General features: G+C 37.6%; 2 protein-coding genes across 2 annotated transcripts; both read left to right on the plus strand.

Annotated features, from left to right (window-relative positions):
* Window positions 1-6,052: 6,052 nt before the first annotated feature.
* On the plus strand, window positions 6,053-8,560 carry LOC117319000. Its single transcript, XM_033873914.1, has 2 exons — window positions 6,053-6,235; window positions 7,369-8,560. The coding sequence occupies exon 2, from the start codon at window positions 7,370-7,372 to the stop codon at window positions 8,540-8,542; it is 1,173 nt and encodes a 390-aa protein (XP_033729805.1). The 5' UTR covers window positions 6,053-6,235; window position 7,369; the 3' UTR covers window positions 8,543-8,560.
* LOC117318999 lies at window positions 8,554-17,326 on the plus strand. The gene is made up of 4 exons (XM_033873913.1): window positions 8,554-8,740; window positions 9,153-9,371; window positions 9,599-9,985; window positions 17,240-17,326. Exons 1-4 carry the CDS (start codon window positions 8,588-8,590, stop codon window positions 17,324-17,326), a joined length of 846 nt encoding a protein of 281 aa, XP_033729804.1. The 5' UTR covers window positions 8,554-8,587.
* Window positions 17,327-24,485: the final 7,159 nt, after the last annotated feature.

The raw sequence follows: 24,485 nt of genomic DNA on the forward strand, positions 1-24,485 counted from the left end.
TTATGTTAGTTTTTAGTATTTACTAACTTATAATTAAACTTAACCTTTACAAATTGGGGTTTATTGTGATATTATTTTTACCAAACGTCAACCAATTTTCAGAAATGAATGCAAAATATTTCAGAATTAAATTTAAAAAATAATTAACACTGACTGCAAAAATTTGAAAGAGTGCCATTGAGATGACGTACCGTATAAGTCCTATTAACAGCGCCTCTCCTAATATGGGCACTATGCAAGAATACTCCGATTGCTTATAGAAACTTCCATTAAATACTCTAACATCATCAAAACTAATCAATCACATTATGTTTACAAAATTTAGAAACGTAACCTTAATCAACACTCAAAATTGATTGCTTAAGGGAAAAATTATGAAACAAAATAAAGATTTGTATGGAGATAGAATCTGCTCTGGAAGAATAAGCAAGATCCCAATCTACCTCATCACTGTGTAAGTCTAGGTTAAATCTGGGTCAAGTGACAACCTCAAATGGGGATCAAGCGGTGATAAATTAAGTGAACCACTAGAAAGCTTTAAGGCATACAAGAATCACTGTTAACTGTAAAATTGCTTGTAGTGTTCATTCAGGCTAAAGCCAGTTTCATAAATGTCGCAGAAATATTAACCAGTGACTGGTATGTTTCAGAAAAATTACGAAAACAATTATCTGAAATGAAGGCATCCGTCCTTACCAATAACCTGCGCCCAACACCCTTAATAAGGATTATATGGTGCGTTTACTCATTGTACAACAGTCCTGTACCAACACTGAAACTGTTTGCTTATATATTCATATGATAAATGTGATCTGTTGCAGAATCACTGAAGAGGAAGCAGAAAACATTACAGTTGTGGCAGGAAGATATGGAGTGGGCTGTTAAAGGAGTGTTAATTGTCAAAATATTTATAACATTGCTAGTGTTTGCTCTGGATCTGAAAAGTATTTGCAAATATTAGCCAAATCAGATTTCTATTGGCCAAATTTGTATTTATATATTTCAAAAGGTAATCATTATTCCCGCACAAGATGGCAAAGAGGATATATTTAAGTGTCATGTTCTGTACTTCCATGGGAGACCAAACCATTGGGGATATTTTCAATGGCCTTATAACTTACGAACAAAGTTTGTTTCTTTTGATTTTCAAGGTCAAAGTCACAGGTTAAATTTGGGGATTTGACTTAACACGATAAAGACCAAACTGTTAGGGCATTTGCTCAGGGATGCTATGTTCTGTCTTGCTCTTGTTTCTATGGTTTTAGATATTTCTTTTTTACCATCAAATATATGTTTCAGAGGAGCAGACAGCATCCAGCGAGAAGCATGGGTCTCCTACAGCTAGTGTTCAGGTGACAGCTTCAGCATGTGAAGATGAGGTGTCCTTTGACATTGAGAAGGATGGGTCTCCTACAGCTAGTGTTCAGATGATAGATTCAGCATTTGAAGATGAGGCTTCTATTGAGAAGGATGGGTCTCCTACAGCTAGTGTTCAGATGATAGATTCAGCATTTGAAGACGAGGCTTCTATTGAGAAGGATGTGTCTCCTACAGCTAGTGTTCAGGTGACAGTTACTGAACGCAGCAATTACTGCGACAAAACTTAGAAAATTAGCAGTGACAAACGTCAGAGAACACTTCCCCAATGCCAGAGAAGACTTGGCATCACATATGTCTCACCAACCCAGGACGGCTCACACATGTTATCTGCTCAAAAATCAACAACGACAGGCATCAACTGTGTCCGGATTAATTTCGAAGAGTTTTTCGATCGGGACAACAGAAAGACAGTCACATCAGCATCCTGAGTCAACAAGCCGAGACAACACCACTGAAGAAAATGCAAACAGAACGGATGATGACGAACCTGATATTATAGCAACAACTCAAAGCACTGCTAGTGCCAACGGTGAGGACCAATTCATCAACGAACCCTTGGACCAATCTATCAACAATCAATTGGATGAATCCAACGGGCACGAGGCAATCAATTCCTCTACACGACGGTCGTTTACCCGGACAGTGACATCGCCATCAAATCTTGCATGGCCTTGGTCAAAGGGAATGGACCGATCACTTCTAAGGCGGTCCTCAGCAGATTAGAACACACAGATCTTTCGGAAAGATATACCCCCAAACATTTATCAGACAGAATCCGCACTGCGCTTAAAGGATACCAAGAGGAAAAAATGCGTCTCTAGAGTAGTTTCTATTTCCATTTCGCTCAAATGACAGGACTTCAATTTTCAAATACATATACTGAAACGAAAAAGAAACGCAACATGGAAAATTGTGATTAATTTTGTATTAAATATACATATCTGTATAAAAATCGCGGAAATAAACATGCACCCTGCCTAACACCCATACCAATCTTCAAAATCACCCAAGTGTGACTAGAGACCTATGCACTTCCGGCGCGGTAAAAACATAAAAAACCGTGCCTGTACAAACATATGCGTTCTTTTTTCATTCAAACCAGTATCAATTCATCACTAACATTGAGCCACATCATCGCCAATACTTTTGCAAACAATAATTCCTTTTACAATTATGCCACGGTTATCAAAGGTTGATAGAGGACGTGCTATAGCGATGCTTCTTGCAGGGAACACGCAACTTCACGTCGCTCGACAATTCAGAGTTCACAAATCGACTATTAGTCGATTAGTTTCACGTCTTAACGCAACAGGAAGAGTCGATGACCAGCCGAGATCAGGACGTCCACGCGTAACGTCGCGACGTCAAGACCGGGTTCTTAGGTTGGCACACCTGCGTAACAGGAGATTAACGGCCGCTGAAACGGCAAGGAATACGATTGGTAATCATAACCGTCGAATTCATCCCCAAACAGTGATCAACAGACTGCGTGAGGCTAATTTGCGTGCAAGGCGACAGTACGTTGGTTTACCACTAACACCGCAACGTCGAGCACGTCGTATGCAATGGGCAACGGCACATATGCCCAGACGTTTTCCTATGAGACGTTGGAGGTCTATGCTCTTCACCGATGAATCTCGATTCACGTTATTTCGAGCAGATGGCCGTCAACGTGTGTACCGGCGTCGAGGCGAACGTTTTGCTGACGCCTGTGTTTTGGAACACGACCGATTTGGGGGTGGATCAGTTATGGTTTGGGCGGGAATCTCCCATGGTTTGAAGACGCCTTTGGTGATAGTCAATGGGAATTTAACGGCCGTACGCTATCGGGATGAGATCCTTAGGCCCCATGTTGTGCCGTTTGTTAGGCAGCATCATCTAACCTTTCAGCAAGATAACGCGAGACCACACGTTGCAAGAGTCTGTAGAGACTTTCTTGCGACACAGAACATTGTTCCTATAGATTGGCCTCCATATAGCCCCGACCTGTCCCCAATCGAGCATTTGTGGGATGAATTAGACAGAAGAATTCGAAATCGCCGTAACCCCCCAAATACCCTCCCTCAGTTAGCAAATGCACTCGTCCAAGAATGGAATAACATTCCAATACGGAAAGTCAATGCCCTGATGAACTCAATGCAACAAAGAATTAGAGATGTGATAACTGTTCGAGGAGGACACACACGATATTAGGGCACGGTTTCAAAACTGCTGCCATTTCAACTTGGATTCACGTAGGGTACTACCAATCATGACCTTCTAGCAAAGTGACCTGTTCTTAAAAATCTAAACATTTAAAGGATGTTACATCAATATTCAATATTAACTATTACATATGAAATTTAAACATAATGCTCACAAGTATTATTTTATTAAACCTACAATTTGAAGTTGCGTTTCTTTTTCGTTTCAGTATATATGTTCTCAATAGAAATGATGTCTAAATGAATAATTATAAGTACGTAAAATTGATCGTAAGTAATTATCAATAATTAAAGTAGGACATAAAAGAACTTTTCTTTGTAATTCACAAGAAAGGAATTTTATCAATAATTAAAGTAGGACACAAAAAGACCTTTTGTGTATAATTCACAAGAAGCGATTTTATTTCTGGCATCACTGGTTGTGATATTTTCATGTAAATATGTTTATTATTGAAAAAAAAGTCTTACTTAAGTGATTTCATCAATAATTAAAGTAGGACACACACAAAAAAAAACTTTTGTTTATAATTAACAAGAATTTATTTTATTTTTGGCATCACTGGTTGTGACATTTTCATGTAAATATATTTATTATTGAAAAAAGTCTGACTTTAGAATACCAAGTTCGAATTTTTTGTTCCATTGCTTACATAACAATTTGTAATTGTTTGTGTTTTTAGACTTGATTTTCAATTTCATTTAATTTAATTAATCTTATATATTAACTTGTTAAAAAAATACAAATAAAAATTGATATTTGTATTTTATATTTTTCCAATAACAATGATGATTTGTTAGGATGATTTTATAATCATTTGTAAATAACGCTTATTTACAAATTGTAAATATGTATATACGTTAAATATTTAGGTATGTCCACCTATGTATATATGTTAAATATTTAGTTATGTTCACCAGGTGTGATTGTTGGGCTCGTGAGAGCAGGTTCCACTTACCGAGCCTGGACTACTTTTTAAAGTAGTCTGATGCTCTCTCTCTCAATTGAATTCAGTTATAAAGAATGAAGTGTAGTGAGGGGCGATAACTCATTGGAGTTATCGTTCCTTACGGAACGTAATGATAGTACGAGCTAATTCGCGATTTTTGCCGGCTATTGTAGCGATTTGGGGGTGGAAAAAATGACACATACAATCTTTATGGGCTTTTGAACCATTGTAAAACTCGGCTCCATCTAGGTCTGGATGTATCTGGTATCCCTGTGGAAATTCGTAATGATGAGATATTTTGGGTCAAACATGCCAAAATCGTCATTTTGACTAAGAGGTTCTGTTAAAACCACCCTCAAAATTCGAAAAAAAAATCCAGAAACATATACAATGCACATATAAATAGATAAATGTTTCCTGAAGAAAACCGTCTGTTTAGTTTTTCGATATCTTTATCAGAACGGTCACAATGTTGTTTTGAAAATGGCCTATTTTTTCGACCTTCTCAGTATTTTTCCACTCGACAGGGGTATTTTGCTATAGCAGACGATCGCATGTTCTGATGACGTAACGCCCATCCTGAACTCGTCACGAAAGTTTGTTGTGGAAGCCGCATTTTGATTGAAGTGATCGGTGAGCTGGGTTCAGTTGTATTTTACTGTTACTGCCAGTATATATTGCTATTTTTCAATATCGGAGGCAATGCTCCAGGATATAGATGCTTTGTCACGATCATTGTTTGTCGCTTTTCACAAACATGCATGCGAAAAATCAAACCAGCGTTCAGAATGTCAAACAAATTCCCGAAGCCTCGTAGGCCTAACGCTAACGGTAAGTAAACTTGTTTGTTTACGTTGATATAAACAAACGACGGTAGATATGCACGAAGAATAGTTCCCGTTTATTTGCTATTTACTGTAGGGATAGACCTGCTTTGTCTCCAAAGGATAAGGTGCAATAAGGGCCATTTTTGGCCCCAAAATTTAGAGAAATTAAACTGTGACAATTAGTTTAAGTGTATGCCTCAATAAGAAGTTGAATAAACGTAGTTCTAGGGGACAATTCTCGTTTTTTTTTAAATAATTGTCAAAATCTAACAAAAAATGAGTTTACTTGACGCCGATATGCGGGATTTAGGCATTTTGTTGGAAATTTCACTCAGAAAAACTTAAATTTGAGATTGGCCGCATGGATGTCCCAGCATCATATTTTGCCAATGGAATAAAATAAAAATGTTACGTGCATGTGTTGAATTTTATGCTGGGACATCAATGCGGCCAAATCCTAAAAAGAAAAAAACGACGATTGCCCCCGACGCTGTTGCCATGACGTATACTGTATTAAAAAAACGACCGGAAAGCACGGTTTTCAGAAGTCCGGAAGACAACTCAAATAGAAAATAATCATCTTGTTAAAATCAAAACAAAATTCATTTTATCCGTATTGTTGTTCAAAATAATATGTATAATTTATATTTTCGAAATAAATATAAAATATTGACTTTCAAGGCATATTTTTATCTCGCAAAACAAACTTAATTCCGGAAAGCGTCACCACCATGGCTGTTTCGTTATATTGTAATAGACCGGCATCGAAGACGTGTTTGTTTACATTATTTCGCGATGACAGAAGAGAGAACTGATCGTCCTCCTTGAAGTTTGGCTGATGGATTTGTTCAACAGAAGATGTTAGCAGTAGAAACAGGTATTTAAGCGTTGATCTGTTCCCAAAATCTGACCAAAGTGCAAGTTTCTTCCGTATAAAGTGGCCTTTTCTTTCAGTCCTGTCATTAACATACACATACAATGTACAGTGCTGCTTTCGATCGCTCGGTCGCCGTGGCTTTAACTACGACAGGCTCAACAGTACATCCCCTAGTGTTTGCTGTTTTTCGTTATCAATAAAGAATTGTTTTTATGTTATGATCATGGTAGATCTATACAAATCATTTGAAAAGAAAGAAAATTATGTGTTTCTTCTGCTGCCCCGACGCGGGCAGACGACAGCTGCAAAGTGTTTCAGTGTTTACATCTTCAAAAACAGCTACACTGACCGTCGTAGGACAGGTTTATTAGAAGATTATGTATAAAATACCATGATTTTTACAATAACTGTAATGTTAAGGTACTCGCACAGTTTAAATAGTCGAAAATCGAAAAATGTGGTTGTAAATGGAACGTGAAAAATTTACGCTGCTGGCTTTTACTTCCAAACGTATAAATTGCATTTAAACTTTGAATTATGACATTCCGCCAGCGTGGTCGAGGGGTTGAATGATTGGCCGCAGTGCACAAGATCGCGGGTTCAAGACCGCTTGACGTCATATTTTTTTTCTTTTGGAAATTAAAATGACCTTTTTCTCTTTCTCTTTTTTTTTTTTTAAATCTTCCAAGTATGTCTGTGAAATTCGTTTTATAATTTAATATTAAAAAATCAAATAATTTTACTTCTTTTAAGCCAAATCTAGATAAGAATTTTGTCTTTTAAAAAAAAAACAAAAAAAAAACATGATTTCCCAAATTCAGTGTTATATTTGTGTTATTAATGTTTTTATGACCTGATTTGAGTTTTCACTTAAATTTTGGTTATGTGACATTAACCAGGAATGCAGAAAAGTATTTAAGCATTTAAAATAGGTCAATACTAAATTATTTAGTAAAATTAATGTATTAAAATCATTTCAAACTAGTTTGCATTAAACCCTGTTGTATTTTCTCGATTAAAAAAGCATGGGCTATACTATATATATATATTAACCACTAAATTGACAAAATATGTAAAAAGAAATTAATATTTGTTAACTTATACTAAAATATTATTTATGATTTGTATTGCAGAATGCCAGGGACCGGGCCTAAGTCTTTTCAATGCGTTGCTTGTGGCAAACGTACACGGCCAAAAGAAAGAAGATTTGTGAACACTGATGTCTACAAAGGCTTTATTCAGCATTTAACCATAGAAGTTGCAGCAAATGATGTAACATGTCAAACATGTTTTGTGAAATACAAAAGGTCAGCAAAAACTGTAAAACCTAAGTTGTGTGAAAATGTGACCGATAGTGAAGATACACCAAAAGATCCGAACTATGTTCCACCGCCTAAAAAACCTAGAAATGATAACCAATTTAAAAGTCCTCAAAATATTCCATTACCCATTTTGTCATCTGGTAACAGTCATTCCACCTGCTGTATATGCAAAAAGAGAGGTTCAAAATTGATGACAGTTTCCATCGACTGCAGAACTAGACTATTTGTAGAAAAGGGTCATCTGCTTCTAGCTGGATCTAGATGTTGCTGTAAACACCTTGATTCAGATAAATATTTCAATGAAGAGGCACTTTGCTCTGTGACCGACAACTCGACGAATTCTCAGGAAGGCAGCACATATTTCAATAAAACTGATATTTCGTCACTAATTGCAAACATCAGAGCTATTGCAGTGCGAAATGAACGATACCGAATTGACTTTGATAATAACCATTCTTTAACTGATGCTGATTATCAGAATCTCACAGGCATTACAAAAGCTGACTTCAATGACTTGTGCTTACTTTTATCGAGTAGCACATCCATTAGATGTACAAAAAACCGAACAAGTAGAACATGTATTGCGTTATTGCTCGTTAAATTGAGAACAGGTATGTCAAACCGACTACTGTCCACTTTATTTAATATAGGAAAATCTAGTGTGCGCAGGGCGATTATGAGTGCAAGACAATTTCTTTCTGTTAATTTCACACCAAGAAATGTGGGGTTCCAGCATGTAACACGAGATGATGTAATTGAACACCATACAAGACCACTAGCGCAAGAATTGTTTGGCACCATGGTCAACAAACCCGCTATATTAGTTGTGGACGGCACATACATATACATTGAAAAGAGTAACAATTTTCAATTTCAACGAAGATCTTACAGCATACATAAAAATAGACCACTCGTCAAACCCATGGTAATCGTAACAACAACTGGGTACATCGTTTCTATTCTGGGACCATATCACGCCGATTAAAAAAACAACGATGCTTCCATACTGAAACACAATATCAAGACCAACATGGAGAACATGAAGGATTGGCTGCAGACAGATGACCTCCTAGTTGTGGACAGAGGATTTAGGGATTCCCTGGAGTTTCTGAGTGAACTCGGAATAAAGTACCAGATGCCAACATTCCTTCAGAAAGGTCAAAAACAACACACAACAGAAGAGGTAATATTACAAAATATTCAATGTTATTACTATGAGTATAAACCTACAATTTAATTAAGTAATACAATTACCTAGAGGTTGTTTCATTGCAATTCTTCTGTGACATAAACAATTATAATTAGTGTTGTGTTGATGCTCCCAACATTACCAAATATTGTGCAGTCATCATACATTTTGAAAAAAAAATGTATGGAATGTAAACATAAATAAGTATTGAACTTTTATACATCATGTCAATATGAATGCCAGATGTTTGCAGACAAACGCATCATATAGAGCTACTGAGAACTGTATCCATATTATTTACATGTTTATACACTTGTTGGGGAACATCTGTCACTTTGATTAAATATGTTCAGAATGTCATAAATAGAAAAAATATTTAAAGTGTTTGTGTTATGTTCTGTTCCAGGCCAATGCTTCTCGACTCGTTACAAAAATACGATGGATAGTCGAGTCAGTAAATGGAAGGTTGAAGCAGTGGCGATATCTTCAGAATGTCATGCCGAACACACAGATACCAGCCATCGGCGACTACGTGCGGCTTGTTGCAGCCCTGTGCAACCGCTACCGAACACCACTCAACACTGGCACAACTGAAGGTGACCAACTGGTAGCAGCTAAGATGAAGGTAATAAAAACTTAAATAGATAAACTAGGATACACTATATCTCATGAGTCGGACTGTGTATTACCATAATTTTTGTCACTAGAGTTGATTAATTTTACATTTGTAGAGACATCTCTTTGCAAAAACTTAACATTATCGTTATATCAAAAAATGGTTATAAGGTTATTTTGAGTCTGGAATTGTGGCATGAATGATGAATGGATCAAAGTATCTGTTTCTTGTTTTAGGTTCTGGCGTCCAAGGGGAATGCTCTTCAGCAGCGTGTCCAGGAGGAGAATCTCGACACCCGAAAACACTCCTGGAAATCTATAGATGTTGCCGATGCTGTTGACCAGTTTCCCTCCATGTCAGAAGAAGACATCAGAAACCTGACTATAGGAGTGTACCAAGTGAAGCTTGCTCGTTCTTACACATCAGAGCACTTAAGCGAGGACGGCGACTACACAATCATGGTTAATGATGAGGTTAATGGTATGCTACGTGCCCGTATTCAAAGTCGACACACCAGTGCGAAGAAATATCTTCTTTGGATTGAGTACAGTCCCGCTGTTGTTTTAGGCTGGTTTTGTCAATGCAAGACTGGAGCTCGAGTTGTCGGCACATGCGCACATGTGGTATCTGGGATATGCACGACATGTGGGAAGTGTTAGGGGCGTAAAAGACTGGTCTGCATTTCTGGAAGACGCTGCTAAGGTTCCAGAACTTGTAGACGGATCTGATAGCGACAATAGTGACCCGGAGGAGTGATAAGGTGTACGGTTTATTTTGGTGGATATTATGACATTGATATTTTATCATTTCTCATCGGACGTAATGTTGATTAGATGTTTTTTGTATCAGCTATGTGGTCACACATGTTAGTGGACATTTTGGTAAATATCTATATTTTCTCAAATGAAATCACTTAATTCCTGTAATATCAGGATTCATTAACCATTGGAAAATTATGTTCACCTTAATCATGCTACTTTGATTATATCTTGATTAACATGATATTTTGATGATATTCTATGACAACATTTTTTTTTATATTCTGATAACATGCTATTTTGTTATTTTCTTGACATGATCCTTAAATACTCTAATGCCATAATGTTTTGTTGATAACATGATCCTTTAATATTCTGATGCCATGCTATTTTGTTGATAACATGATCCTTTAATATTCTGATGCCATGCTGTTTTGTTGATAACATGATCCTTTAATATTCTGATGCCATAATGTTTTGTTGAACATGGTCCTTTAATACTCTGATGCCATGCTGTTTTGTTGAAAACATGATCCTTTAATATTCTGATGCCATGCTGTTTTGTTGATTACATGATCCTTTAATACTCTGATGCCATGCTGTTTTCTTGATAACATGATCCTTTAATATGCTGATGCCATGCTGTTTTCTTGATAACACTATCCTTTAATATGCTGATGCCATGCTGTTTTCTTGATAACACTATCCTTTAATACTCTGATGCCATGCTGTTTTGTTGATAACATGATCCTTTAATGTTCTGATCTATTTTGATGCCATGACCATTTGCTATTCTGATGACATGTTATGATTTTTTTATTAGATATTTTGATATCCCGATGGCATTCTATATTTATTGTTGATGAAACAATACTTTGATATTCTAATAACATGCTATTTCATTGTTTTGATACTTTGATGATGTGTATAATAGTTTGATGGCATGATATGTTGATATGTGCTGATGATATTATTCTAATGACATGATATTTCAATATTTTTGTTTATACATATGGTATCAAATGATAGAATTGGTTCATATAATGACTTATTGTTAATAATGTCATATAAAGTGTTAATATAAAATATTTAAACTGTTTCTTGGACTTTGTTATTCATCCTGCTGCAATGGAATTTTGTCAGAAGTGCTTAATATGTCATGAACATGAAACAGTCAGTCACTTTGATGAGAAATATCCATCAATGTACAATTCACAACGTACAACAACTAGTGGTTGTTCACCCCCTAGGTTAGTGGGAAGCTAGTGATCATATCCTTCAATTTTTACCACTAAACCATTTAACCAAAGACTGACACGTTACTATTATGGTATTGTATGTGATGTTACAACCCTACTGTCTGTCTAACTTCCCTGATAAATAGCATTTTAACGGTTATTTAAAAAGTTATTTACTGATTCTTACGTTGTTTAAATCAACTTGTGATGTTTTGAAGTAATTTTGATGTGGTTGCTATGGTAAATATGTGGTTGCTAAGATCAAAATAGCCTTCTATAAGGTATCCATACCTCTATGAATGCCATGTACAATACTGAGTATACTAAAGGAAAAAACAAATAGTGTATTTATTGTAATTCGGTCCAGTAACAAGTAATTTTTATGGCAGAAATCATTGAAATTAGCAAAATTAGCATGCCTTTGTTGTCAGGCTGGTTGCTAGGCAACATAACACGGAAACGCATTAAATTTACTTTTTTTATAAAGCCCATATATCTATGCACCTTTGTTGCAAAAACAAAGAAAATCTATGATGGGGCCAAAAATGGCCCTTATTGCACCTTATCCTTTAATTATTTGTATAGCCTCGCCAGTTATGCTTGTTTACGTCTAAAAATACCAACGGGAATCTCCAGATTGAGGTGACAAATTAAATATACACAGAACCATGTTCTCTCAGACACTAGGCTATCTCGTGAAAGAGCACACCTGAGACTACTACTTTGCAACTTCTCTGATATATGAACTGCTTTGTGAAAAAAGAAATGAAATATAATTTTTGATTTTTACCGATCATATACTGACATAGACTTACTAGAGTCCCGCGGTGAAGGGATGCCTTACTCGGGCACGTCTGTCTTACTACATACCTATACTGACAGTATATACTCGCACGAGAAAGACTAGCATTACCGATGAACATTATACAAATCACTACAATCATATGTAGAACGCAGGCGACTTAAATATGACTAAGATTTCATTTAATTTTGTAGAACTATTTAAATTGAACCATCTACACTGCGGAGTGGAAACTTCCTGCATGGAATATTCAATAACGTCAGCCAGTGTGACATTTTACGATTTGATAGACCAGTTCAAACTATTCAAATTATTTGCTTCACGTTACATTATCAACAACTTTTTTTCTTGCAATTAATTCATTTTTGAAATTTTTAATGAAATCGTATAGTACTGGTCTATTATATTTAAATGTTTACAACTTGCAATTAAAGTCTGTAACATGCCCTTGATTGAGACTGTGCATTTGGACAGGTTAAATCATATCGTCTTTTGCATACATGTAAATAAACAAAATTAATATAGTAAATTTTCAAACTCTTTGTTTCATATACCATACAACATATTTAAATCTTTCGCTTGCATACACCGAAGAATTAATTAATGCAAAAAAGCTGTTCTGACAAATTTATGCTAAAATATTGTGAATTATTATGTTGCATTAAGTTAAACTCAGTTACAGGGTGTGAAAACATGTTATGTAATTTGTTTTGTAATATTTTTGTTTTAAAATTCATTTAAACTTATTACAAAAGGTATTATAGCAAATTATTTGACAAAATCAGAGTTACCAGAATTCAACTTTCACAGTGTTTACAAATCAGTCTTCAAGATTTCATCTGCACACAGGTAGAAATTAGTGGATTTTCAAATATCTTTGCCTCAAATACCATACCAACATATTTAAACCTTTTGCTCGCATGCGCCGAAGCAAATAATGTGCGAGAAAGCTGTTCTGACAAATTTATGCTAAAATATTGTCTATTATTATGTCGCATTAAGTTAAGTTAATTTTGGTGTTAAAACATGTTATGTTATTTTTTGTAAAATTTTGATTTAAAATTAATTTCAACTTATTACAAAAGGTATTATAGAAAATTATTTGACAAAATCAGAGTAACCAGAATTCAGCTATCACAATTTTACAAAATAGTCCTCGAAATGTCATCTGAACACAGGAAAATTAGTGGATTTTCAAGTATCTTTGCCTCAAATAGCATACCTACATATTTAACCTTTCGCTCGCATGCACCAAAGAAAACAATGTGCGAGAAAGCTGTTCTGATAAATTCATACTAAAATATTGTCAATTATTATGTTGCATTAAGTTCAACTCGGTTATTTTGGGTATGAAAACATGAAGTTTAATTTTTTATTATCTTTTTAAATCAATTTTAACTTATTGCAAAAGATATTATATAATATTACTTGATAAAATTACAAAACTCCCAATATCTTATCACTATTTTACAAAATATTCTGATTCAAGTTATCATTTACAAACAGGTAAACATGAGTAAATTTTCAAATATTTTTACCTCAAATACTGTACCATACCAACATATTTTAATTTTTTATTTACATGTGAAAAAAATATGTTCTTGATGGCATGTGAAGGGCCTCCTATATGTTGTTAAGTGAGGTAGTCACTAGCTACTACAAGGAGACCCTACCTCAAAATGACACTGGCTGTTCAGGGGGTGATAATCCCAGCAAACATAACAACACAAACATAGTTGAGAGTAAGGCATGTCATTTATTTTCAGTGCTGTTAATCGATGGAACGCGATAGGCCTCCTGCATGTTGTTCAGTGAGGTAGTCACCAACTACTACCCAGCCTCAAACTAAGAGATGCCACTTATTTTTCAGAAACCCGCCAAACTGGTGTACACTGCTACCTCATAAGAGGTTAAAAAAAACATGATTTTTTACGCTTGATTAAGCTTCATTAAAATGAATTTTAGCTCAAATTCACTTAAAATTTGAAACTTGCTAATTACCTTATTTGTGATCTGGCAAATTTAAAGATAAAAACAGATAACTTGCTCACCTGGTCTCATGTATTCAATTAATTATCAGTTATAATGAAGTGATTACTGAATAAATTATTCAATGTTTTATAACAAACTCAAAATGACTGATTGGGTATGGCATAATCCATATAGGCTGAATACTGGTTGATTTTGCCCGCTTTGTGAACTCTTAAATTTTGGACACAGGATTTTGACATCATTTACATGACATTTTAAAATCTTAGATGGCATGTCAATATTTTATTGATTAGAATACTGTGGGTGTGTAAAAGAGCGCATGATTAATTAAATTTAAATTGCTGTCATCGCTAGGGATCAAACCCAGGACCTCTGGCTTACTAGTCTTACGCTCAACCGAGCGAGCTATAGAGAATATCTCTCTAGCTGAGGGGTATATTGCGGCTAGTATTTACCAGGTTACATATTCCCCCTCCAGGAAAGAACTCGTGATGCTTGTGGAGCATTCCTGATAATTATTCCCGGGACCCTACGTGGGCGCCAATGTAACAGAAAGCATGATCGATTAATTAAATTTAAATCACTGCCTCTGCTAGGAATCAAACCCGGGACCTCTGGCTTACTAGTCTTACGCTCAACCGATTGAACTAAATTGAAGATCTCTCTAGTTGAGCGGCATATTGCGGCTAGTGTTTACAGGGTTACAAGTGCATAATCTATTGTTTGTTAGCTGGGTTTATCGCCATATGAAGATCTAGAGTCAGGATCTGCTTGTAGTAGTCGGTGGCTACCTCATTGAATAACACACGAGATATTGGGATTGGATAGATGCTAATTAAATCAACATGCCATATTCAAGAAACCTGTAGAATTGCGAGAATTATTACAAGATAACTTATAATTATAACCAATACATAATTAAGCCCTCCACTTAATGAAATTTGACACTCAGAGGCTTCTAATTATTGGTGGAAATTGTGATATTGTTTGATTTTGATGAAATTTGTTATGTAGGTACATCATTATACACCGGTCCCTCTCGTAGCCTCCCTTTCACATTTAAAAAAAGGGCCGCCAATCCTTTGTCAAAATTCAAATATTGTTCGATTTTGATGAAATTTGATATATAGAAACATCCTTGGACACAAGTCCCTTTTGTAGCCTCAATTTCACATTTAAGCAAAATGGCCGCCAATTATCGGCCTCTGATTGGTCCAGATTTAGATATTTTCGATTTTGATGAAATTTGATATGTAGGAACATCCTTGGGCACAAGTCCCTCTTGTGGCCTCAATTTTACATTTAAACAAGATGGCCGCCAATTCTCAGCCTCTGATTGGTCCGGGTTTAGATATCGTCCGATTTTGATGAAATTTGGTATCTAAGTTCATCAATGGACACCGGTCCCTCTCAAAGCCTCACTTTCACAATTAAACCAAATGGCCGCCAATTCATGGCCTCTGATTGGTCAAAATTTAGATATTGTTCGATTTTGATGAAATTTGATATGTAGGAACATCTTTGGACACAAATCTCTTGTAGCCTCAATTTCACATTTAAACAAAATGGCCGCCAATTCTCGGCCTCTGATTGGTCCGGATCTAGATATCGTTTGATTTTAATAAAATTTAGTATTTTGGTACTTATTTCCACACGATACCTCTCGTTGCCCCAATTCTCTGCCTCTGATTGGTCCAGATTCCGATATCATCTGATTTTGATGATATTTGGTATATAGGTACATCATTGAACACCGGTCGCTCTCGTAGCCTCACTTCACGTTTAAACAAAATGGTCGCCAATTTCTGGTCTATCATTGGTCGAAATGTAGAAAATGTTCAATTTTAATTAGATTTGATATATGGGGATATTAAGGGGACTGAAAATTCAACTTTATGCGTTTTGTTGCCTTTACGAGCAACACAGTCTTTTTATTGGTCGAAACTTATATATTGATTGATTTTGACAAAACGTGCTCACACAGAGTTATCGGCCCTTACTACACTTCATTCCATCTGTGACATCCTTCAGGTGTCACCCTCTATTAAATCCTGAAAAATGTATAAAAAGGTGTTTTTAATTTGCTTTTAGTAACTGTTTGGAAAAGTATTTTCAAAATGTTAAAAATCGATATTCAAAAGTATTTCCTTAACCACAGTGACAGGGTTAGTTATGTTGCATAAATATGCATTATGCAACACAATAAACCCTGGGAGTAAAATATGTAGCACAAGTTCACTGTGGTTGCAACATAACCTTACCTTGGGGTTAGTTATGTTGCACGTAAAAGCATGATACTACACAACAAGCTCTGGGATTACCTATGTTGTAAAAGCCTGTGTTCAGATTGCTACATAACCAAACCCCAGGGTTTGTTGTGTTGCAGCCGGTAAACAATACGATGCTACATAACATTTTGGTTTGGTTTGGTTTAATTTGTTTACCGTCCTATTAACAGCTAATGACATTTAAGGACGGCATCCCGTGCGTGCGACATGAATGTGTGTGGTAATGCGTATGCGTGTTTTAAGAGGCTACGGTATGTTCGTGCTAAGTCTCCTTATAGGCTGGAACTTTTGCCGATTTATAGTGCTACCTAACTGGAGCATACTGCCGAAGACACCCAGCAGAACACCCCACCCGGTCACATTATACTGACAACGGGCGAACCAGTCGTCCCACTCCTAATTCGCTGAGCGCTAAGCAGGAGCAACAACTACCATTTTTAAAGACTCTGGTATGTCTCGGCCAGGGGACAGAACCCAAAGCCTTCCTCACAGGGGCGAACACTCAACTAAAGGCCAAAAGTGAGGCATTGTCAAGGGAGACATTAGGGTGAAGAAAGAGAAAAGATAAGATCCCAAGTTTAGTCGCCTCTTACGATCATGCAATGGGGGCAGCGGGTACAATTATTACGCCCTACCTGCAGGTGGTTAAGGCAAAATCGTATAGGGAGTGCCCCATGGCTGCCTGCTCATCTATTGTGACACGAGTGGACATGCACATCGACCGCAAACACTCCAATGTCACATCGATGTGCACGGACATGAGTCCAACTCCAAACCTGGATTCCTTGTTGGATTCCAGCAAAGTCTGGTCTGTTCTGGCTTACTGGCTGGAAACCAACAGGGAAACCTAGCAGCCAGGGACCTCGATCCCATCTGGGGTCGTTGAAAGAATTTCTGTCATTCTTGTGCGCAACGAAACCAGGGGGTTGCGACGTTGACAAGTGTCGCGAGGGAATGGCGCGGATGGGTAGATAGGCCAATTCTCTAGGCCAGATCACGCGACGTAGAGCGATCGAGAAGGCCGTTCAGGACACCGCCGAGCAGATCAGTCCAGCAGATCTCATCCGAGCCCTCCAGGCCCAGCAGGCTGCCGATTCGAAGGAATACCCCAGAATGGCTGCCTGTGGCGAGTTTCAAATCCTTAACAGAAACAAATATGCAATGTGCCTAAATTACATTCTGCTACACATTTTAGCTGTAAGCGCACAGCGCTCCGGGGCGATCGCGGCCATGACGCTCCGAGCAATTTCATATTCCCAGGAACGGGAAGGAGGAAAACGGGTGGTTGTCGTAGCCGATCATAAGACCGGCTACAGAACCCTATGGACGTGCATGATGTAATACAAGAAACTCGGAAAGGTATAATATGGAGAGCGTTGATCATGAACTCGCCAAGGACACCTCAAAGTCCATTCTGACCTTCGCCATGCAGGCAATGAACAACAGCGAGGTCAATAATGCAATCAACTCGTTCTAGACTACTGCTTGTCCGGATTGCCCATCCGTTTCGGCGACGCACAATGATGAACATGATTACTAATGAATTATTTATAATGTAAGCAGAAGTTTTCTCATGTTTTACGCGTTTTGTTGAAAATCAATACGGAACACATTCACTTATGATAGTGAATGAAATGATTAAGATTTTTGAATACATTCAAACATATGAAAATAAACAAATATGTACATAATTTGTAATACAGAAACATTTATTTTGGTCCTGTTTGCAGAAAGTGAAATGGAATAATATAATTAATGAACGATTGGCTATACAATAATGATTGACATAAAGATTAAGATGATTAAAAATGAGTTAATTATATACAATGTAAGCAGGTTTCTTGTATTTTTAAATGTCTTCACTGTGAAGATATTTTGTTCGAAATTTTCCTTCTTTATACGCCGATCGTGCCGTCCTGACGCGATCAGACAGCTGCTTAGGTGTACATCTGTTGGGGGGATGATTGTCCTCAATTTTCTGCAAAATCATTTTGCGTGATTACATGATCTCCATTAATTGTTGTCAAACATCGGGAGATCAACAACTTGCGATCTGTTCTTGTGAATTTTCTACGGCAACCTGTTGATATATTTTCCGACGAAGCTGGGGAAGGATTTTCAACCGGTACTGATCAGTGAACTTCCTCTGGTAAGGAAGAGCTATTGTCTTGTGATTTAGAACTCTTCTCGTCCAATGTTGCAGATATCGTTGATGAGACATTTTCTGCTTGTGACTGTCTTTGGTGAATGTGGTAGTTTCCATCCGCTGTGATTGCACGACGGGTCATGTGACTCGCGAGTATGTCTCTTGACTCTGGGAATTTTTGGCGCTCTTTAGTCGCAACGAGTTTTCTAATTATTGTCGCTGTTTGTTTGCTTGTTTCTGTGTCTAGAGCTTCTGACCACAATTTGTCTATACATCTAGACACTGTTTGATTCCAGGGGATTTAGGGGCTATCTGTGTCCCTTTGCCAACACATAACCATTGATGCGTCTTCGGTGACACCTTCAACTGTCATGTGGAGGCAGATCCTGGTAAAAAAAATGTTCATACCTAGACTGCACTGCTCCCAGACAGGGTATGCAATTCCTCCTACTCAGGTTACAGCAGATAGTTAAGCATATCGAGTGGTATCAGTAATTCTAACAAACCTGTCTTTTTCAGTCAGTCGTTTTGTGTACTATTTGGTTTTACAATGTCGGCGTCATTTAAGCACTGAAAATCACTGACTTCAATTAGAAAATATGTTCATGATCAATATCGAACAGAACAAAAATCACACGCCTGTAGGCCTAAATGATGATTTAGCGTGTTTGAAGCGATAGCGTTCATACCAGTTTCGGTTGAACAATATGTATGGCTTCGTAAATTGCGAGGTAATCATTTATAAAATGTCAGCATGTAGGTAAAAGAAATACAATTTTCTTATGTCATACTGTGGCGTCTATCGTCCGCCTGTCAATAATTGACTAATTTATTTGAACAGATTTAGTCAGTGTAGCACACTTACGTAGGACAGCCTAGTCATTGGCGATTTTTTGTTAAGCAAATAACTCCTATATGGTGATATGTATAGAAAAAAAATGTACACTATAAGTGGTATATTCGGTAGGGATAATTACATACAGGCTTCACATTTTATTATGTCCTCGGAGCCTGGCTCCGCCAAAGTTTAGTTATCCCCATTGTAACCAATACACACTCACAAAGCCGATACGCTTGATATTGTTGTAATAGTCATAATGATATCGTAAAAAGCTACAAAATACAAATAAAATCACAATATAACAACGTAAGCTTAAGTATGATTTGGTTTGGTTTGGTTTATGTTGTGTAACGTCTTATTAACAGCTAAGGTCATTTAAGGACGGCCTCCCGTGCGTGCGACATGCACGCCTGTGGTGAGTGCGTATGTGTGTTTTGGGAAGCTGCGGTATGTTCGTGTTAAGGCTCCTTGTGATAGGCCGGAACTTTTGCCGATTTAAAGTGCTACCTCACTGAAGCATACTGCCGAAGACACCCAGCAGCACACCCCACCCGGTCACATTATACTGACAAGGGGCCAACCAGTCGTCCCACTCCAAATATGCTGAGCGCTAAGCAGGAGTAGCAACTACCATTTTTTAGCTCACCTGCCCGGAGGGCAAGTGAGCTTATGCCGTGGCGCGGCAAAATTTACCTAAAGTGGTATTTTGGCTTAAAGTGGTAAATCACAGACCATTTTGTGTCCAGGACGTCTAAATGTGTTACAGTATCCGTAGGCAGAAATGTACCACATTATCCAGTCCGTCAAAAAGTAACGACTTCTCGAATCCGTACGGATTAAAGGGGAATAACTCCTTATGGCTTACCTTCTTCAATCTGTGGCCGTGTGAAAATACATAAGTATCGTGTGCAGCACAATCTTACGAGGCGTGTGCAAAATGTCACGAGATGCAATCGGCACACCTCGGATCTCTGGAAGAGCTTGTGGGAAAAGCCCGAGTGAGTCCGACTCCACGCGACGTTATGAGAAAAAAAATGGCGGACAGACATGTGCTAGGCCGGCGCAGCTCTGGCGTTAAACGAAGAAAAGGGTAAGTGTTTTACGTTGAAATGCTGACTACATCGCGAATAAGGTAGGTCTATTTGTGCCTTAAGTAGTAGGATATGAAAAAAATATTTCGAATCTTTCAGGATGAACATGCGTCGGATATTTGTCACAGATTTGGTGCATTTTCGTCTGTTGATTGCGTATGTGTTAAGTTAAAATATTCAATGCAGAAATCTCACTGAAATAAGGAATTACAGCAATTTTTTTTGGATTCCAAACAGATTCGTCTGTTGCTGGTGAAAAGATCGTTTCGTTTTGTTTAAAAGCAGAATTTCAAATAGAAATTTTCATATAGCTAGTTCGCATTTTTTTTCTAGAAAACGTTAACACGTGGAGGGATTGAGGTGTATATGCCAGCCGTTTTCTTTGGATTTGGTTTTCATTTTCCTTTTGAATTTTTTCTTATTTCGAACCCTACATGCTATATATATTCCCAATCTGCAGTGAAAATGGAAGGACCCGGAGACAATCTTTTTGACAATGACGTTCCTGTAGGATTATTATCGTTTGATTTGGGTATCAAGCTTGCAGAAACAAGTGACTTCTGTACAGTCTTTGACTTTGACGTTGTGGATTTTCAGCATTCTGAATATGGTCTATATCTTCTAGTATTCTTTATTCAAGAAGAGTTCAGTTTATGTTGTTTCTTTTTCACATGTGCAGGTATTGAATTCCAGAAAATTCCAATTGAATAAAATAAGCAAAGGACCAAAGATGTTAAGTAGGTATGTTTATTTTTGTATACATCATTTTCTGATTAAGCAGTTGAAAATCTGTACCATTAAATTAGAAATATTGGTTGTGAGGTAAGTTATCATCCCATTGGTTGAAATATACGACATTTTGGTTGTAATTAAACTCTACATCTTAAAATTATGTGGCATATACGTCCTGAGGTAATGTGGTATATACGTCCTGAGGTAATGTGGTACATACGTCCTGAGGTAATGTGGTATATACGTCCTCAGGTAATGTGGTATATACGTCCTGAGGTAATGTGGTATATACGTCCTGAGGTAATGTGGTATATACGTCCTCAGGTAATGTGGTATATACGTCCTGAGGTAATGTGGCACATACGTCCTTAGATAATGTGGTACATACGTCCTGAGGTAATGTGGTATATACGTCCTGAGGTAATGTGGTATATACGTCCTGAGGTAATGTGGCATATACGTCCTGAGGTAATGTGGTATATACGTCCTGAGGTAATGTGGTATATACGTCCTGAGGTAATGTGGTACATACGTCCTGAGGTAATGTGGTATATACGTCCTGAGGTAGTGTGGTACATACGTCCTGAGGTAATGTGGTAATACGTCCTGAGGTAATGTGGTACATACGTCCTGAGGTAATGTGGTATATACGTCCTGAGGTAATGTGGTAATACGTCCTGAGGTAATGTGGTACATACGTCCTGAGGAAATGTGGTATATACGTCCTGAGGTAATGTGGAATATACGTCCTTAGATAATGTGGTACATACGTCCTTAGATAATGTGGTATATACGTCCTGAGGTAATGTGGTATATACGTCCTGAGGTAATGTGGTACATACGTCCTGAGGTAATGTGGTATATACGTCCTGAGGTAATGTGGTATTGCGTCCTGAGGTAATGTGGTACATACGTCCTGAGGTAATGTGGTACATACGTCCTGAGGTAATGTGGTACATACGTACTGAGGTAATGTGGTACATACGTCCTGAGGTAATGTGGTACTTACGTCCTGATGTAATGTGGTATATACGTCCTTAGATAATGTGGTATATACGTCCTGAGGTAATGTGGTATATACGTCCTGATGTAATGTTTTTATATACGTCCTGATGTAATGTGGTATATACGTCCTGAGGTAATGTGGTATATACGTCCTTAGATAATGTGGTATATACGTCCTGAGGTAATGTGGTATATACGTCCTGATGTAATGTGGTACATACGACCTTAGATAATGTGGTACATACGTCCTGAGGTAATGTGGTACATACGTCCTGAGGTAATGTGGTACATACGTCCTGAGGTAATGTGGTATATACGTCCTTAGATAATGTGGTATATACGTCCTGAGGTAATGTGGTACATACGTCCTGAGGTAATGTGGTATATACGTCCTGAGGTAATGTGGTACATACGTCCTGAGGTAATGTGGTACATACGTCCTGAGGTAATGTGGTATATACGTCCTGAGGTAATGTGGTATATACGTCCTGAGGTAATGTGGTACATACGTCCTGAGGTAATGTGGTATATACGTCCTGAGGTAATGTAGTATATACGTCCTGAGGTAATGTGGTACATACGTCCTTAGATAATGTGGTACACACGTCCTGAGGTAATGTGGTACACACGTCCTGAGGTAATGTGGTACATACGTCCTGAGGTAATGTGGTACATACGTCCTGAGGTAATGTGGTACATACGTCCTTAGATAATGTGGTACATACGTCCTGAGGTAATGTGGTACATACGTCCTGAGGTAATGTGGTATATACGTCCTGAGGTAATGTGGTACATACTTCCTTAGATAATGTGGTACATACGTAGTTAGATAATGTGGTACATACGTCCTGAGGTAATGTGGTACATACGTCCTGAGGTAATGTGGTACATACGTCCTGAGGTAATGTGGTACATACGTCCTTAGATAATGTGGTATATACGTCCTTAGATAATGTGGTATATACGTCCTGAGGTAATGTGGTATATACGTCCTGATGTAATGTGGTATATACGTCCTGAAGTAATGTGGTACATACGTCCTGAGGTAATGTGGTATATACGTCCTGAGGTAATGTGGTATATACGTCCTTAGATAATGTGGTATATACGTCCTGAGGTAATGTGGTATATACGTCCTTAGATAATGTGGTACATACGTCCTTAGATAATGTGGTATATACTTCCTGAGGTAATGTGGTACATACGTCCTGAGGTAATGTGGTACATACGTCCTGAGGTAATGTGGTACATACGTCCTTAGATAATGTGGTATATACGTCCTGAGGTAATGTGGTATATACGTCCTGATGTAATGTGGTATATACGTCCTGAGGTAATGTGGTATATACGTCCTTAGATAATGTGGTACATACGTCCTGAGGTAATGTGGTACATACGTCCTGAGGTAATGTGGTACATACGTCCTGAGGTAATGTGGTACATACGTCCTTAGATAATGTGGTATATACGTCCTGCGGTAATGTGGTATTGCGTCCTGAGGTAATGTGGTATATACGTCCTGAGGTAATGTGGTACATACGTCCTTAGATAATGTGGTACATACGTCCTTAGATAATGTGGTATATACGTCCTTAGATAATGTGGTATATACGTCCTGATGTAATGTGGTATATACGTCCTGATGTAATGTGGTATATACGTCCTGAGGTAATGTGGTATATACGTCCTTAGATAATGTGGTACATACGTCCTGAGGTAATGTGGTACATACGTCCTGAGGTAATGTGGTACATACGTCCTGAGGTAATGTGGTACATACGTCCTTAGATAATGTGGTATATACGTCCTGAGGTAATGTGGTATTGCGTCCTGAGGTAATGTGGTATTGCGTCCTGAGGTAATGTGATATATACGTCCTGAGGTAATGTGGTATATACGTCCTGAGTTAATGTGGTACATACGTCCTGAGGTAATGTGGTATATACGTCCTGAGGTAATGTGGTATATACGTCCTGAGGTAATGTGGTACATACGTCCTGAGGTAATGTGGTACATACGTCCTTAGATAATGTGGTATATACGTCCTGAGGTAATGTGGTATATACGTCCTGATGTAATGTGGTATATACGTCCTGAGGTAATGTGGTATATACGTCCTTAGATAATGTGGTACATACGTCCTGAGGTAATGTGGTACATACGTCCTGAGGTAATGTGGTACATACGTCCTGAGGTAATGTGGTACATACGTCCTTAGATAATGTGGTAT

Source organism: Pecten maximus, unplaced genomic scaffold, assembly GCF_902652985.1.
Source record: "Pecten maximus unplaced genomic scaffold, xPecMax1.1, whole genome shotgun sequence".
Classification (NCBI taxonomy): Eukaryota; Metazoa; Mollusca; class Bivalvia; order Pectinida; family Pectinidae; genus Pecten; species Pecten maximus.

What these genes read in the sequence shown, in the direction of transcription:
- LOC117319000 (XM_033873914.1), top strand. Translation starts at nt 7,370, where the DNA reads ATGCCAGGGACCGGGCCTAAGTCTTTTCAATGCGTTGCTTGTGGCAAA.
- LOC117318999 (XM_033873913.1), top strand. Translation starts at nt 8,588, where the DNA reads ATGGAGAACATGAAGGATTGGCTGCAGACAGATGACCTCCTAGTTGTG. An exon ending in AACAACACACAACAGAAGAG is followed by an intron (nt 8,741 to 9,152) that starts GTAATATTACAA and finishes GTTCTGTTCCAG; the next exon opens with GCCAATGCTTCTCGACTCGT. An exon ending in TCGGCACATGCGCACATGTG is followed by an intron (nt 9,986 to 17,239) that starts GTATCTGGGATA and finishes GTTGGATTCCAG; the next exon opens with CAAAGTCTGGTCTGTTCTGG.